This window comes from Siphateles boraxobius, unplaced genomic scaffold, assembly GCF_051911475.1.
Source record: "Siphateles boraxobius isolate OS27281-9 unplaced genomic scaffold, OSU_SipBor_1 31, whole genome shotgun sequence".
Classification (NCBI taxonomy): domain Eukaryota; kingdom Metazoa; phylum Chordata; class Actinopteri; order Cypriniformes; family Leuciscidae; genus Siphateles; species Siphateles boraxobius.
The window spans coordinates 20566028-20582811 of NW_027508931.1; the positions used below are offsets into that span (position 1 = coordinate 20566028).

The 16784-nt window shown below is 42.6% G+C and overlaps 1 protein-coding gene across 1 annotated transcript; it reads left to right on the forward strand.

Annotated features, from left to right (window-relative positions):
- Nucleotides 1-3658: 3658 nt before the first annotated feature.
- LOC143697136 (extracellular calcium-sensing receptor-like) lies at nucleotides 3659-13230 on the forward strand. The gene is made up of 6 exons (XM_077194053.1): nucleotides 3659-3885; nucleotides 4047-4344; nucleotides 4595-5428; nucleotides 5714-5935; nucleotides 12009-12132; nucleotides 12228-13230. Exons 1-6 carry the CDS (start codon nucleotides 3659-3661, stop codon nucleotides 13121-13123), a joined length of 2601 nt encoding a protein of 866 aa, XP_077050168.1. The 3' UTR covers nucleotides 13124-13230.
- Nucleotides 13231-16784: the final 3554 nt, after the last annotated feature.

The window sequence follows — 16784 nt, forward strand, 5'->3', positions numbered from 1 at the left end:
ACACATGTGGACACTGACCAAAGACATTCACTATCTCTGCCCTAACAAACACTTCCTCAGAGACAACACTGACGGAATCTGCGGGCTGCAGATCAGTGACACCCGCTGCCCTGCCGAAGCTAAGCCTCGCACTCAAGTCATCAAGCCCCAAGCAGAGATTGTAAGTGGCAGGTGGCTCATTAACACTCCTGTGCGCACAGCTGCACTCACTTACGACCAGAATGACACTGACACCTGTGTCACCTCGCTCCACCAGAGCAGGTGAATCCAAGTCCCGAAAAGTGCCATCCTTCACCGTGACAACCTGGCATGGTACCATCTTCCAAGCAAAGAGCACAAATTAGAACTGGAAATCCCATCCTTCTCCAGTAACCACACTTTCACCCTAACTCCAGAACGGGAGTTGTGGTTTGCGAAAGGGGGGGTCCCAGCGAATTGACATTTATCCTATCGACACAGCCCTCCAAGCTTTGTCTCAACTGCCCTACTTAACCACCACACCTGCTGTCCAATCCTGGATTGCGGCCGACCCTACGCTGGGTACCTCTATCAACCACACCCAGACGCTCGACAGTCATCCTGAGCAAGAGGCTCAACGAGGTGCGAACATCTACAGGCAAGCCCACGGGACCCTCAGGAAGAGGGTACCACGCTGGAGGCTGCGTCGAACTTAATCAAGCTGAGCCCTCAGCCTCAGCCTGAGAGTACCTGCTACCCGATCATCATGATTCACCTGTCATCCGTCCATTGTGATGATTGTTGTCCGATTAAGTCCACACAGGGACTTCATCAGACAAAAAGGGGGACTGTAAGGACTGGGCTAAGTGGGTGAATCTGAATAACTAAATACATCCTGCTAAAGACCAAAAATCTCTGAATGTAAATTAACCCAAACACACACCCACACACACACACACACATTCCCCCACCAGTGAAGACAACACTCAGGACAGAGCGTGGTGTCCGATTACAAGACATTTTATGACTGATCGGAATGTCCCAAAGGAAGTGGATTCCAAAGCGAAAAGAAACTTCTTTTCTTTAAAAGACATTTAACCAGATATATTCAATGTGTTTTTATGTGTGTCCATTTGCCCATGTCACATTGGAATGACTATGATTTTATCGTAGCTTAAAGTGAATTATAAATACCTTCATTATGCATTTTAAATATAACTGTCTATTCCCATAACTTGTACACATAGTTCTGGACACCTCCAGAATGCTTTCGGTGTGATCAATCAGAATACGTACAGTAATATCCAGTAAAATATAGTTTACTATGTTTTCCATTTTGGAGTGAAAAGAGACCAAAACTAACATCACTGGTGTTCTTAGATAACAGCGTTTACGACCCAAAGGAATGTTCACAGAACTGTGGCTCTCTCTGAATTCTAACCAAGGAAGAGAAATGAATCCTGTATTCATATATATATATATATGCTATTATATATCCACTTGAGAATTGTATGAACAATGTATCTAAGTTCCCTATTTCATGAGTTGCCTTTTTGTGGTTTGGCCTATGTTTCTCGACAACTCTAATGCGATAATGTTTTAAACTTTGCCAACTAATGTTTAACCAAATCCATTTGTGGCAAGTTTGGTCTCGATAAACTCCAATCTTCATTCCCCATTTGTTAATTGACATTACATTTTGCTAAACTTTGGGACACATTAGTATTATAAGAATTGTGAAGATTCTTCTCTTAAACACCCAATGAAACTAGAGATTTAAATGCCTGGTTATAACACAAAGGGTCATAAAATCTCCCTCCAAAGGGACAGCTCCTGATTGGACCCTCTTCCAAAGAAGGCGGAAACGTCAGGTCTTCAAAAGGACTGAATACCAGTTTATCGCGCTCTTACTTCTCTTGTCCTCGTGTCATAATGTAACGTCTCGCCTCCGGGCGAGCTCTTCGCCTTTCTTTTATTTGTTTCTAGTTTAGTTTGTGTTTTTCAGTCTTAGATAAGTCTCCGTGTTTAATTCCAATCGACGAGTGTAAAGAACACCGCGTGACATATCTCTTCAGCAAATCCATCTACAAGGGACCTTTAAACGAGCGCGCGCTCGTTTTGAAGGAGAAACACGCACACGTGGCGAGAGACGCACACACGCTTCTTCACCAGCCATGCAAAGATGTGACGTTAACTCCGCGTGATTTCCCCGTAGAGATCTTTATTTCTTTTCTTTGTTAGTCAAAGTTTTGTTTTCCGTAGTCGACTCTGTTCACTTCCACAAAGTAAAACGAACTTAGCCGAACTATTTTCCTTTGGTAATGTTACCCCAAAGACTTGGAAACTCCGTTCAACACGCGCGCCAAGCAGCACCCAGTGACGCTTCCTAAAGGACTCTGCTCACGCACGCGCAGGAATGCCGCGACACAGAGAGACCCAGAAACTTCAGTATATCTCTTTATAGAGCTTCTAAGAAGCATTAAGATGATGTTTTCGTGTTGTTACAGACAGGGGACTGTCAGGGTGAATGTTGCCAATGCTCTCTCTCTCTCTCTCTCTCTCTCTCTCCCTCTTCCCCTCTCACACGTGTTTCCATTGTCCACACTCTATGCATTTCTCGTTCATCGATGCCTTATCGTGTTTTGTTGTTTATTATGTTTGTAAATACATATATCCCATGTAACCGTAGTAAATACATAAGTAGTCCTGCCTTATTAAATTCATTATATTCATTTGATTGATGTACTGCCTTTTTGCTCATTTTCATTTTCAAGTGTCAAAAGATCTTATAGCAACGAGCTTACAAATTAAAGATACTTTAAAGAGTATGTGTTTATAGGGCAGGAAACCCAATTCTTGTGGCCACAGAATTGCTTTTCCTGAAATCCTATAAAGTAAGATGATATTGTGGATTCCCACAAATATTAGTCTGACAATTGAGCTAATTAATTTAGCCTGTTTTGTAAGACGTGGTCCGTGTAGTTAATTGCAATCAACTTGTGGTTAAGTGCAAGGATACACAGACATGCATGCAGGTAAAATGACATATCATCCCTTATCGGGAGTTTTATTAACATGTAAGACTGATCTAATCCAAACATGTATGAATAATTATTAATTACCAATTATTAATTATGATATGCAAATTCCCCACGGATTAGATCCGCCCCAGAGTCTTTACAACTGACAGCTCAAAGTCACCTTCTGTTTAGTGGTCTGAAGAAACCACTGCGTTAGAGAGGTGAGAAAATAAATAAATAAAAAATCCCAAATGGAAACACTTATTAGTGGCAAGTTACACATATCAGATATTATTCAAATATAATTGTATTATAAATAAACATATGGTAGATATAATTATTATAAAAGTACGTCATTGCTGTTACTTATAGTATGCTCCTCGCACAGTTACAATTTAATCTTATATTACACTGTAGACCCTGCTAAATGTCTTATACAGTAGCTACAATGAAATTAACGAAAATACAAAATACCAAGCTTATGTCTTTTTTGATCACGTTAAAATGTGGGGGAGGTGTGCATTACCATTAGCTCAAAGAAGAGATTACATTCACAGTCTCTTGGTATATTAAAGATTGACAGTAGGAATTGCAGATTGGTGTGTTTCTTCATGAATTAAGGCCATCCCTCAATCACAGATTGTTTATAAATTCTGTACACACCAGATTATGTGTCAGTTATGGCACTATTTTATGCCACCCTCCTCACACTTTGGTTTATGTTGTGTATTGGTGTGCAGAGTCAGCATAAAAATAAAGATAGGTGTATCTATCAGGGAGATGACGATACATACACCTTTTATCAGGGGGGGGGTGTGGTTTTGGGAGGGCTCTTTCCTTTGCATTTCAGTCCTGTATCATCGGTTTCTTCTTTTAGGACCAAACCTAAAGCTACTAAGTATAAATTGTGTGTTGTGTTTTATGTTTCTCCTTATAGATGATGCGTGAAAGAATACAATTATTAAAAATTGTTCTTAGTGCATAATGCATTTTTGTTTGCGGCATTGCAGTTGTTTAATTCATTAAAATTCAGTAAAATTCATGAAGTGTTTTTGAAATCTGTTGCAGCTTTACCTCTCGAGCACTGAGGTGGATGCAGACGATGATTTTTGCTGTGAGAGAAATAAACCAGCGGCAAGACCTTTTGCCAAACCTATCTCTGGGCTACCACATCAGGGACAGTGGTGATGACATAGCTGTATCTGTCAAGAGGTCTCTTCTCCTGGTTAATGGACAGCCAGAGAGGGGCAGTGGACAAAGCTGTGAAGACACACAAAAACAGCCAAGCCCTGTAATTGTGGGAGAGGCATCATCAGGAATATCCATGGCTGTTCTGAGAAGTCTAAGCTCCTTCAAAATACCTTTAGTAAAACAATTTTTTAAATATTATTTTATTAACAATAATAAAATGTATTTGTCTTGGTAATGAAAATTGTGATTATGTATTGATGCATGATGCTGTATCATTTAGATTAACGTGCATACATGTGCATGATTTTATAATTTATTATATGTAAATATTGATAATTTTACAATATACAATATAATGTTGATATACTGTAGATGTTGCCTTGTACTGCTATTGCACTGCTAATCTTACTTTTTTCATATTTTAGGTGAGCTACTTTGCATCTTGTTCCTGTCTCAGTAACAAGAGAGAATTTCCAGCATTCATGCGGACAATGCCAAGTGATTTATTTCAAATTAAAGCTTTGGTAAAACTTGTTCATTATTTTCAATGGACATGGGTCGGGGTGATCGGTGTGGATACAGACTATGCTCGGTTTGCCATCCAGCTCTTCCTGAAAGAGTCAGAAAAATTTCATATTTGTCCTGCTTATGTCAACCTTTATCCTGTTGCGCTGACACAAGATGCAGCAGAGGAACTCGTGAACATTTTAAAATCTTCTTCTGCCACTGTCATAATAAGCTTCTCTGTGGACTCATATCTGCATTGTATCCTGAAAGAGTGCAGACGGCAAAATCTCACACATCTTCAGTGGATTGCCAGTGAGGCCTGGGCCACATCAAAAGCCCTCTGGGAGGATTTTGGTGATCTTTTAAAGGGAACATTGGGGTTTGCCATACGGAGAGCTGATATCCCACATCTTGGCAGTTACCTCAGAAGAATAAATTTTTCTGTTGCTCAGACGTCCCATTTCCTATCTGAGTTTTGGGAAGAGACTTTTCTTTGTCGGCTGAATGGGTCATTAAATACTCATGTACATGGAGAAGCAGCACAGAACTGGCCACCTTGCAATGACAGTGAGAGTTTGGATGATGTGCACACTCCTTATTCAGATGTGTCACAACTCAGAGTGTCCTACAATGTTTATAAGGCTGTGTATCTAATAGCACATGCACTACATGACATGAGCACATGTGTCCCAGGAAAGGGCCCCTTTCAAAATGGGACATGTGGGAGTCTGTATCAAACTCTGCCATGGCAGGTGTGTGTGTGTGTGTGTGTGTGTGTGTGTGTGTGTGTGTGTGTGTGTGTGTGTGTGTGTGTGTGTGTGTGTGTGTGTTACTTTATATTTTACATTCTCCTCCTATAATGTGTTACTAATGAATTATTATTGTGCAAGTATTTAAGCAATGGCTAAATGATACAAAAATAAGGGATCAAAATCTAAAAATATATATACATTTATACATATATATACAATATATAAATATTTTATTTTAATGAGTTAATTACTTTGCATTATCCTTTCTCCCAACCTTCACCTTAGCTCCTGCACTACATGAAACAAACACATTTCACAACATTAGGGGAAGAGGTCAGATTTGATGACAACGGTGATCCAGTTGCATCCTACGATCTGATGAACTGGCAAAGAGGGTCTGATGGCTCCCTTCAGCTAGTGAGGGTGGGATTCTATGATGCTTCTCTTGAAGAAGTCAAGGACCTAATAATAGATGAGCCAGTAATTATGTGGCACAGAGGAGAGAAGGTGTGTGCCATCCCACTCATCACAAGATATTGTTTACTATGTTTGCTTTTCATTCAACTCTACTTAATGTTTATTGCTGAACTTAGAAGTATCCAGTTTCATAATTTTAAATGGAAATGCACTGTTGATTTTTTTCCATACTATACATATACACGTTTTAATATATTATACATGTGTTCATTTTCATTGTTTTATGTACATCAGGGGTGTTCAATCCTGATCCTTGAGGCTCACTGTCCTGCAGAGTTTAGCCTCATCTAATTAAACACACCTGAACCAGCTAATAAAGGGATCTAGCCCAATATCCTTACTTTTAGTTCCCTTTCAGTCGCTCACGTTCGATGTGACGACGTAATTGGGATCACTTCAGGGAGCCCTATCAACTTCGAGTGTCTACAGATCGAGCCAATGAACGTTGGCGTGCGTGAAAAGCATCACGCGCCCCACCCGCAGCGCGGGTATAAACAGGAAGCGGGCGCACGCACTCATTGTCTTTCGCTTCAGAGCTGAGCTTTCGTTTTGACTCTGAGTTTCTGCAGACTACTGCAACGTTGAAGACTGCTTCAAAAGGAAAATACTCTGTTCCAGTGCTGGTGTGAAGGTGCGATTAGCGGTGGCCGCGAGCATTACAGCTCACAACTGCTGTTGCGGTGGGCGTTCCTCTTTGAGTGTGTACCCCGATTACACCGCAGCTATCCCTGGGTGCTTCAGCACTAAGAGAGTTATTTTTTCTTTTTTATATATTTTGTTTTCAACTAAAAGAGCAACACAAGCGTGACCTGCGTCCTTTTCAGGATGTCATTCCGCTTGTGCGTTTCTGGATACGGTCATTCCCTGGCGCTAGCAGACGGCCACAATTGTTGCCTCTCGTGTTTGGGCGTTCAGCACACTGAGGCAGCTTTTGTGAATAGCTCATGACCCTGAGACGGGTGACCCAGAGGTGGATCAAGTTGCTCTTCAGGAGGTGGTGAAGGCACCGCTCCTTCCCCCGGTGGAGGGCCGGGCGGAGAATCCTTTGTTTCCTTTTCTTTTTCTTCCGCCACTGACCCACGGGCCAGTGGTACCCACATTTTCAACAAAAGAGCAATTTCTGAAACCTCTGGGTCCCAAAAGGGCGCGCTTGGCGGTCGACGACGCTATGCCTTGTCACCCTCAAGCCCCTCTTTCATCACCAGCGAGCAGCAGTGGCTGTGTTCCGGACGCAATCACGCATCTGCACACTCACTCTGCCCTTCGACGGAAGCAGGTACGTGTTGCACCACACACTCAGACCCCACTCCGGGCCGCTATACCATCCGAGTCGGGTCCCTGCATTCCGCCGCGCTGCCCCACCCCGGGTACGTCTGTGGTGCCATTGGTCCCGTTTGCGCGGTGTCTGGGAGCCTGGCTAGCGCTACCCAGCCCGTCTCGCTGGCTCATCCATACTGTCAGACTCGGCTATGTGATTCAGTTCGCCCAGCGTCCCCCTGTGTTCAGGGGCATTCTGTTCACCCGTGTTCTGGCGGACAGTGCCCCTGTGCTCAGGGCAGAGATCCCAGTCCTACTGGCGAAGGAGGCGATCGAGCCGGTCCCTCCAGCCGATATGAAGACCGGCGTTCTACAGCCCGTACTTCATTGTACCCATGAGAGGCGTGGGTACAATGAAGTGCGTGTCCTGAAACGGTCCCTTCACAGGCTGCCATTCAAGATGCTTATGCAGAAACGCATTTTCAAATGCATCCGTGCCCAAGATTGGTTTGCAGCGATTGCCCTTAAGGATGTGTACTTTCATGTCACGATTCTCCCTCGACACAGACCGCTTCTTCGCTTTGCGTTCGAGGAACGGGCATATCAGTACAAAGTCTTACCCTTCGGGCTGGCCCTGTCGCCCCGTGTCTTCACGAAAGTCGCCAAACTCTCAGCTTGTGGTCGGACCCTTCGTTCTTTGGTCACCACGGATGCCTCTGCCACCGGCTGGGGGGCCACGTACAACGGGCATGCAGCTTCAGGTCTGTGGACGGGGCCTCAACTGCATTGGCACATCAACTGCCTCGAGTTGTTAGCAGTACATCTTGCGCTGCGCCGCTTCAAACGTCGCTACTAGGCAAGCATGTACTGGTCCGTACGGACAGCATTTCGACCGTTGCGTACATCAACTGTCAAGGTGGTCTACGCTCCCGCCGCATGTCACAACTCGCCCGCCATCTCCTCCTTTGGAGTCAGAAGCATCTGAGGTCGCTTCGTGCCGTTTATATTCCGAGCCTGCTCAACCGTGCAGCCGACGAGCTCTCACGGGTGCTACCGGGAGAATGGCGACTCCATCCCCAGGGGGTCCAGCTGATTTTCAGGGCTTCAGGACCGCACAGGTAGATTTGTTTGCCCCGGACACGTCTCACTGCCAGTTGTTCTATTCCCTGACCGAGGGGACCCTCGGCACGGATGCTCTGGCACACAGCTGGCCCCCGGGCCTACGCAAGTATAGGTTTCCCCCAGTGAGCCTTCTTGCACAGACCTTGTGCAAGGTCAGGGAGGACAAGGAGCAGGTCTTGTTAGTTGCGCCGTATTGGCCCAACCGTACCTGGTTCCTGGAACTAGTGCTCCTCGCGACAGCCCCTCCCTGGCTCATTCCTCTGAGAGAGGACCTGCTCTCTCAGAGACGGGGCACCCTATGGCACCCGCGTCCAGACCTCTGGAAACTCCATGTCTGGTCCCTGGACGGGACGCGGAGTTTCTAGGTGACCTACCCCCGGCGGTAGTTGACACCATCACTTCCGCTAGAGCTCCCTCTATGAGGCACCTCTATGCGTTGAAGTGGAACCTGTTCATTGACTGGTGTTCTTCGCACGAGGAGAACCCCCGAACTTGCTCGTCAGAGCTGTGCTTTCCTTCCTGCAAGATGGGCTGGAGCGAAGGCTGTCTCCCTCCACACTTAAAGTGTATGTTGCCGCGATTGCCGCACATCACGATGCAGTTGAAGGTAGGTCGCTGGGAAAGCACGACCTGATCGTCAGGTCCCTGAAGGGGGCCAGGAGACTAAATCCTCCTCGCCCACTCTCTATACCCTCTTGGGATTTGTCTCTGGTCCTTCCGGCACTTCAGAGACCACCCTTTGAGCCTTTGCAGTCAGCAGATGTAAAAATTATGTCCTGTAAAACAGTTCTCCTGGTTGCATTGGCCTTTATCAAGAGGGTAGGGGACCTGCATGCATTTTCGGTCGACGAATCGTGCCTGGAATTCGTCCCGGCTAACTCTCACGTAATCCTGAGACCCCGGCCCGGATACGTGCCCAAGGTTCCCACCACTCCCTTCCGGTACCAGGTGGTGAACCTACAAGCCCTGCCTTCGGAGGAGGCAGACCCAGCCCTGGCTTTTCTCTGTCCCGTCCGCGCTGTCCGCCTGTACGTGGACAGAACACAAAGCCTCAGGACCTCAGTTCAGCTCTTCGTCTGTTAAGGAGGCCAGCAGAAGGGAAACGCTGTCTCCAAGCAGAGGATGGCCCACTGGATAGTGGATGCCTTCGCCTTGGCTTACGAAGCCCAAGGTGTGCTTGCCCTGCCGGGTTGAGAGCCCACTCCACTAGGGGTGTCGCTTCTTCTTGGGCGCTGGCACACGGCGCCTCGCTGACAGACATCTGTAGAGCTGCAGGGTGGGCGACACCTAACACGTTCACTAGGTTTTATAACTTACATGTGGAGCCGGTTTCTTCCTGTGTGCTCGCTTCATTCAGCCGGTAACACCAAAGTTCCCGCTCTAGTGTCGACTTGCTGTGCCACTCTCCTCCACATGGAGCAGATACATGCGCTTCTTTGCTCCAGTCGAGTTCCCCACTCAGGCGAACCCTGTAGAGTTCCTCCGCACCCCCTCGGCAGTTAGACGTTGCGGAGTGTCTGACGCCAGGCCTGGTGCTCATATGCTTGTGTAACTTGTTCTAGACTGGGTTCCATATGTGGTGATTCCTGCGTCGATCCCATATGCGTATTCTTCTACGATCAGCTCCCTGCGGTGAGCCCGTGTCTTTCCCTTGGCAGAGTCTGCTCTGCCGTCACTGTCTGGTGCTGCCTCCCCCTTCTCAGGCTGGAGCCACCCCAGTGACATTCCGTATGTTGCACTGACCCTCCGGCCAGTCCATATGTGTATTCTCCACATGTTACCGCCATTCGGGCAGGATGTGGCTTCCGCAGCGTCCTTCTCCCCTGGAAGGCACGCTTTCCCAGTGTTATCCAAGAGTTCCACTGTGTGGGGTATAACAGAACAGCAGTGAACTCCCTCTACGCAGGTCTTCCGCCCCAGCCAGATGGGGGTCTGAGAGTCTTCTGTAGGGCGCTGGATGTGGCAGCAACCACGGCGTTTTCCATGGGATCCCAATTACGTCGTCACGTCGACGTCACGTCGAACTTGAGCGACTGAAAGGGAACGTCTTGGTTACTAATGTAACCCTCGTTCCCTGAAGGAGGGAACGGGAGACGTGACGTCCCGCCGCCACGGTTTCTGACCATCGCTGTACGGCCGTCACAATCTCGGCTCCTCAGCGAAAAACAATGAGTGCGTACACCCGCTTCCTGTTTATACCTGCGCTGCGGGGCGGGGCGCGTGGCGCTTTTCACGCAAGCCAACGTTCATTGGATCGTTCTTTAGACACTCGAAGTTGATAGGGCTCCCTGAAGTGATCCCAATTACGTCGTCACGTCGACGTCAAATCTCCCGTTCCCTCCTTCAGGGAACGAGGGTTACATTAGAAACCGAGACGTTTTGCCCAATAACAAGATGTAAGTGCGCAAGACTGTCCAAGGTCTGGTAAATGCCAAAGATCAGTGCCCTTGATGTACACTAAATCCACAGTATCTCTAATACCACTTTGATGCTAAGCATATCCCATCATGCATCATGTTCAAGAACTCGGATGCTCTGAAAATTGGAGATGTTGAAAAAAATCAATTAGATATTGGGCTAATTATGTAAAATGTAAAATGTGGAGCGCACAGACAAATGTTGAGGTTATAATGTTCAGGAACAGTGTTTAAAATAAATTTAACCACTCTAAGTTCGTCAGCCTTAGGACAAACTTTTCGGGGACGAAAAAACAGCAACAACACTCTTCATCTTCTCTAATGCAGTGGTTCTCAACTCTTATCTGACACACTCAGTTGAGATCATAGAGTCTCTCCTAACGAGCTGATGATCTGAATCAGGTGTGTTAAATAAGGAGACATACAAAATGTGCAGAGCAGTGGGTCCCGAGGACTGGAGTTGAGAACCACTGCTCTAATGTAATACAACCAGACCTCGCCAACTTTTTTTGCGTATTCCGTGGGCAGAGATTATTTAAATATTAGCCCCACCTCCACTCACTCACACCAGCTCAGAGATCCACTTGTTGAGGATCACACATTGACGTGATTGGTTACAAGGTAGTTTGTGACGTCAGAAACACCAGCCATTTCAAACCATGTTTTTGAGACTGTCTTTGGTTCACTGCAATTTTAAGGAGAAAATATTCATCAATGGTGTTGACTTATGAATTTGCACATGGTTTGTCTTAAACCATATTAAAAACACCACATAGTCATATAAACAACATTAAAAACTTGATTTTCACCACAGGTTTGTTTTAAAAAAAACAATATCTCCCTTTGGAGTGAACTTTCAGCTTTGTAACCTTGCAAATCTTTTTTATGCTCAAACAGCAACATTACACACTAACTAAAGTTGAAAAAGTGAAAAAGCATAATAGGACCCATTTAAAATCAAAATGAATAAATTAAGCTCTTTTAAAAAAAGCTTGTATTTTTCGCAACACTGCAGTCTTCATGTCTCTAAAACAATTAGGCCAAATACAGGAAATAGTATTATGAAAGTAGACAAAGTGCTCAACTGCAAAGACTGCAAGTATAGGTATTGGGGCAGGCCAAAGACCTTCAGATTCGCTAGAAACCTCAAGCAGCATAATTTGACACCCCTGATTAAGATGATCCTGCAACATTTTAAACAATTTAGAAAATTGTGCATGAATTGTGGTTATCTGACAAAATTTCCCTATACAAAGAGTCAAGTAAATGTAGCGTTGTTCTACTGCTTGTTCTGTTGTGGTCATTAGGCACCAGAATCATTGTGCAGTCAAAACTGTCTGCCAGGCTCCAGGAAGGCCATACAAAAAGGAAAGCCAGTTTGCTGCTTTGACTGCATATCGTGTGCTGAAGGAGAGATCAGTAATGAAACAGGTGTGAAGTTCTTCATAGTTCCTCACTTAATGGTTTTCTGAGAAGAAGGGAAAATTGGTGTTTTATGCTTCCCCTTCCCTCCAATGTTTCCACAGACTCAAATGATTGCCTGACATGTTCAAATGAAACATGGCCAAACCAAGCTCAAAACCAGTGCATTCCCAAAACATTAGACTTTTTGTCCTTTCAGGAGCCTTTGGGAATAATCTTATGGGCATTTTCAGCATTTGGGGCCTGTGCAGCATTAGCAGTTCTTGGTGTGTTTATAATGTACAGGAAAACACCAGTCATACGAGGAAACAATATGGAGTTAAGTTTCCTTCTCCTCCTGTTCCTCTGCTCATGCTTTCTGATTGGTCTGACATTTATAGGGAAGCCCACTGACTGGTTATGCCGGACTCGGTATTCAGCCTTAGGAATCAGTTTTACTCTCTGTATTTCATGCATCTTGGCAAAAACTGTAGTAGTTTTAATGGCATTCAGGACCACCCTCCCTGGCAGTAATGTCATGAAGTGGTTTGGCCCTGCTAAACAAAGATCAAGTGTAATCTTGTGCACTTTTGTGCAAGTACTTATTTGCATAATATGGTTAACATCTAAGCCTCCTGTTGCAGCATATAACACCAAGTTCATGAGTGCAACAATAATTGTTGAATGTGCCGTAGGATCTGAAATTGGTTTTTGGTGTGTGTTAGGATATATTGGCCTCCTTGCTTCTTTGTGTTTCCTTTTAGCATTTTTGGGCAGAAAACTACCAGACAACTTTAATGAGGCAAAATTTATCACATTCAGCATGCTTATATTTTTTGCTGTGTGGATAACATTCATTCCAGTTTATGTGAGCTCTCGTGGAAAGTATATGGTTGCTGTCCATGTCTTTGCTATTCTAGCTTCTTCCTTTGGTCTCTTGTTGTGTATATTTGCTCCTAAGTGTTATATAGTACTTCTGAAACCTGAGAGAAATGACAAAAAACATATGATGAAAAAATAGTACTTTTTTATTTAAGTCCAGTTCATCAGGTTACAGGATTAATGCTTACAGGGCTGAACGTATGTGCGCAAAATTCATTCACGCCATGTTCTTACTTACAGGGATAGTCCACAGTTGTTCCTTAGCAAAAAGATTAATTTAACCCATATAAGTTGACCAAATATTAAACCTAAGAATTGTGCTAAGAATTTTACTAATATGCTCTGGAGTAGGTTTTATTCTTGGGAAGAGATCACAAACCTAAACTAAACCTCAGACGTAAGGAAATGTTATATATATATCTGGTGCAATAATGCATTTCACAGTGAAAGCATTTTAGTAACAAAATTGCCCTGCTTTTGCTGCTAATTATTTATTATATTGATTTTATATCAATTATATATGGGTAATGCATTACACATACGCATTTATATTTTGACAATTTTCGTATTTTAATTTAAAGTACTATCTATAATTGATTTTATACTAGGCATTATTCTAATTATATATACCACTAGTTGAATTACCATGAGTAAAAAAAAGATAGTGATTCAAGATAGTGCTTACTGGTGATTGACTAGTCATAACTCAAATTTAAGGTATCTTCAATATATCTTCTTTAAAGATCCAAAATACATGTTTAGATCTGAAAGTAATGTATTACTACTTAAGTTCACAATTGTAGATATCTTAAATTGGATTTTTGACTAGGAAAAACTTAATAAGAGATATACTGAATTGGAATTCTTCCAAGTCAAATTTAATTTTGGATATCTCAATCAGATTTTTTACTAGAAAGACCTTTCTCTGGAGATATCTGCAATTATCTTTGTGACTGGGAAGAAATTCAATGTAGATATCTGGAATTAACATTCTTGCTGGCCAAAATTTCTTGTATGAATCATGAAAGTGATGTGACTGTAGCCAAGTATGATGTACATTCTCAGAATTTATGCTCTGCATTTCACCCATCCAAGTGCATAGAGAGTGGAAGAGAGCACTGTTTATTCACTCCCCTCACCTACATTGCCTGCCGGTACTTAAACTGAAACCTTCGGGTTACAAGTCTGACTCTCTAACAATAAGGCCACAACTGCCCAATGCATGCAACATGCATGCAAATACACTTTTGCTAAGCCCCACCTTAAACATTTTATTAACCAATCCTATCTTGGAAACTGTTATCATTTGGCATTTTGTCTAAAAATTGTATAATAAAGGTCCTGTATGGGTTTGGGTCCTTTTAAACTGCTTTATACATAAGTGATTAAAAAATATGAAAATAAATAAATGAGCTGCATGGGGCACATGTAAAAATACCATATACAGAGAGGACTCTGGAAGTTTTTGCTATTCTATATCGTTAAGTAGGATAATGTTGAGATGTGCATGCTGTGGATTAAATTGTGTAAGCCTTCATTCCCAAACAAACAAATATGATATCCATAAGCAATTGTATATGCCTCATGTCTGGAGTAACCTCCTCAACCACCACCAATGTGCAATATGAATCTGTGTCAAGTTTTTGACATTTTCACATGGAAGTTCCAAATGAAATATAGTAGCACAAGATGAAATGGAATTAGAAGAAAGGTTTTTAATGTTTTTTTTAAAACACCAAGAGCTTTTCACTACATTTTAGATAGTGAAAATGCATCTGAATGTGTATGAGGTTTCAGACAATTTGCCAACAATAATTTACCCCAATAGGACAAAGTCAGCTGATGGCACCCTAAAAAAGGTGAAAGCCAAGGTCAGACAATAAAATCTATTTTTGGAAAAGGATTTTAGTCTTAAATATATGTAAAATATAAATTCACAAATTTGCGTTTTGTAATTAACACGGAGACGATAACGGTAACATTTTCAAAACTTGCACTTTGAATCCCGTTTTCAAAAGTTTACCTTTTCAGGCTCCCAAAATTAAATGTAAATGAATGGCCAAACGCATTTTTACGTTTTTAGTTGAAAACTGTTTCGTGTAAACGGCCCCTCAGACAGCGCACGCATATTGCGAAAGGATTTCTCTTTTGCTGCTTATTCCGCTTCAACGGTTTAAAATCACTTGTTTTCAAACCGCAGTGGATAAAAAAAATGCATGCAAATGATAAGCTTTCATGACAGTGCAACAATAAGGACGACATTCCAAAATCTCTACCTGTTGACACATTTCTAACAGTTCAATTTTGTCTACCGGTATATCGCCAACCACTTCTGTGCTATTCTTGATGCAAAACTTTATATGTTTTATTACTGTGAACAAGTGGCCTATTATATTGTTTGTTTTAAGTTAAACAAATAAATTAAAAAAGAAGGCAAACAAACCATTTATTGTCATGATCTGGCCTTCTTGTCCTTGATTTCCCCTAGTCTTGAGGCTGGATCCTGACAGACCCATGTTTTGTGTGCAAGCAAATGGCCTTTTGTTTGGGCCATGTGCTTGTGTTGTCTCGTTACATACCCTGCCCCCTTGTTATCCTTGTCTCGTCATTGTCTAGTCTGCTTCACCTGTTCTTGTCATTAGTGTCTCCCTTTATAAGTCCCTTGTGTTTTCTGTCCTGTGTCGGTTCATTGTGATTGTTTGTGATACAAATGGTGATTTCCACCTGTGTGTTAAACTTACCTGTGAGTACCTTGTGAGAGTTTTGTCTGGATAATTTCTGATCCTGTTTCTGTAGTTAGTTTATGGTCTTGTTTGTCAGTCCTAGTCTAGTCTAGTCTTGTCAATTCTTTTGCTGTTCATGTTTTGCCCCCTCGTGGGTTTTGTTTTCTCTGTTTTCTGTCTACAATAAACTTTGTGTCACTGCATCCTGTCTGCGCCTGGGTTCACTTTCACCGTCATAACATTTATAAAAATATAGAGAAACAATGAGTTAGCAAATATTATGTTGAGGAAACTACTAGTCCCTATTTTAAATTACAGCAAAATTCAATTTACTTTTTATATATTTCTACCCCTTCCTATGAAAAGGTTTATCCATGCCACTAGTGTAGCCATAACAACAAGGAAAGCTTTTCACTGTGATCGATTGTACTGTGAAAGTAAGAGGCGCTATGGTGTTTTGAATCATGGTTGTATATGGCTAGTAAGCAGACATAAATTGTATCTATAATTTGAAATTTAGGTAACACTTTATTTTACAGTGTCCTTGTTACATATGTTACATGTACTTACCATAGTAATAACAGTAAATATGCATAATTACATGCAACTATCCCTCAACCAAATCCTAATCCTACCCTAACCCTATAGTAAGTACATGTAGTTGCTTGATATTACTCTACTTACTTAAAAAAAAAAGTACTTAAATATATATAATTACACTGTAACAATGACACCTTAAAATAATGTGTAACCGAAATGTACATATAATCGTACAATGTAAGTACATAATAGCTACAGTGTCAATGATATAACATACAAATACATTTTTTATTACCAAAAAAAGTCTACATTTACAGTGTTTAGTATCTGCACAGTATTTTTTTTTTTTATTTTTTATCTGTGATCAGTGCATTTATTGGTGAACATAATGGCAAGTGAATCTCAAAAGTCAAGTGCAAATAATACCAACAACAAAATGGATTTAAAACTAATTTTATTTACTGGATAAATTGTATAGGTCATTCCTGCTGAGGAAAAGGCCATTACTGTACCGTATTATTACAACCTTTTAACACT

Excerpts from the sequence above, each read along its gene's own strand:
- LOC143697136 (XM_077194053.1), top strand. The coding sequence starts at position 3,659 with ATGGCACTATTTTATGCCACCCTCCTCACACTTTGGTTTATGTTGTGT. Across the intron at positions 3,886-4,046 it reads AAAGCTACTAAGTATAAATT|CTTTACCTCTCGAGCACTGA; the intron begins GTGTGTTGTGTT and ends AATCTGTTGCAG. Across the intron at positions 4,345-4,594 it reads GCTCCTTCAAAATACCTTTA|GTGAGCTACTTTGCATCTTG; the intron begins GTAAAACAATTT and ends TTCATATTTTAG.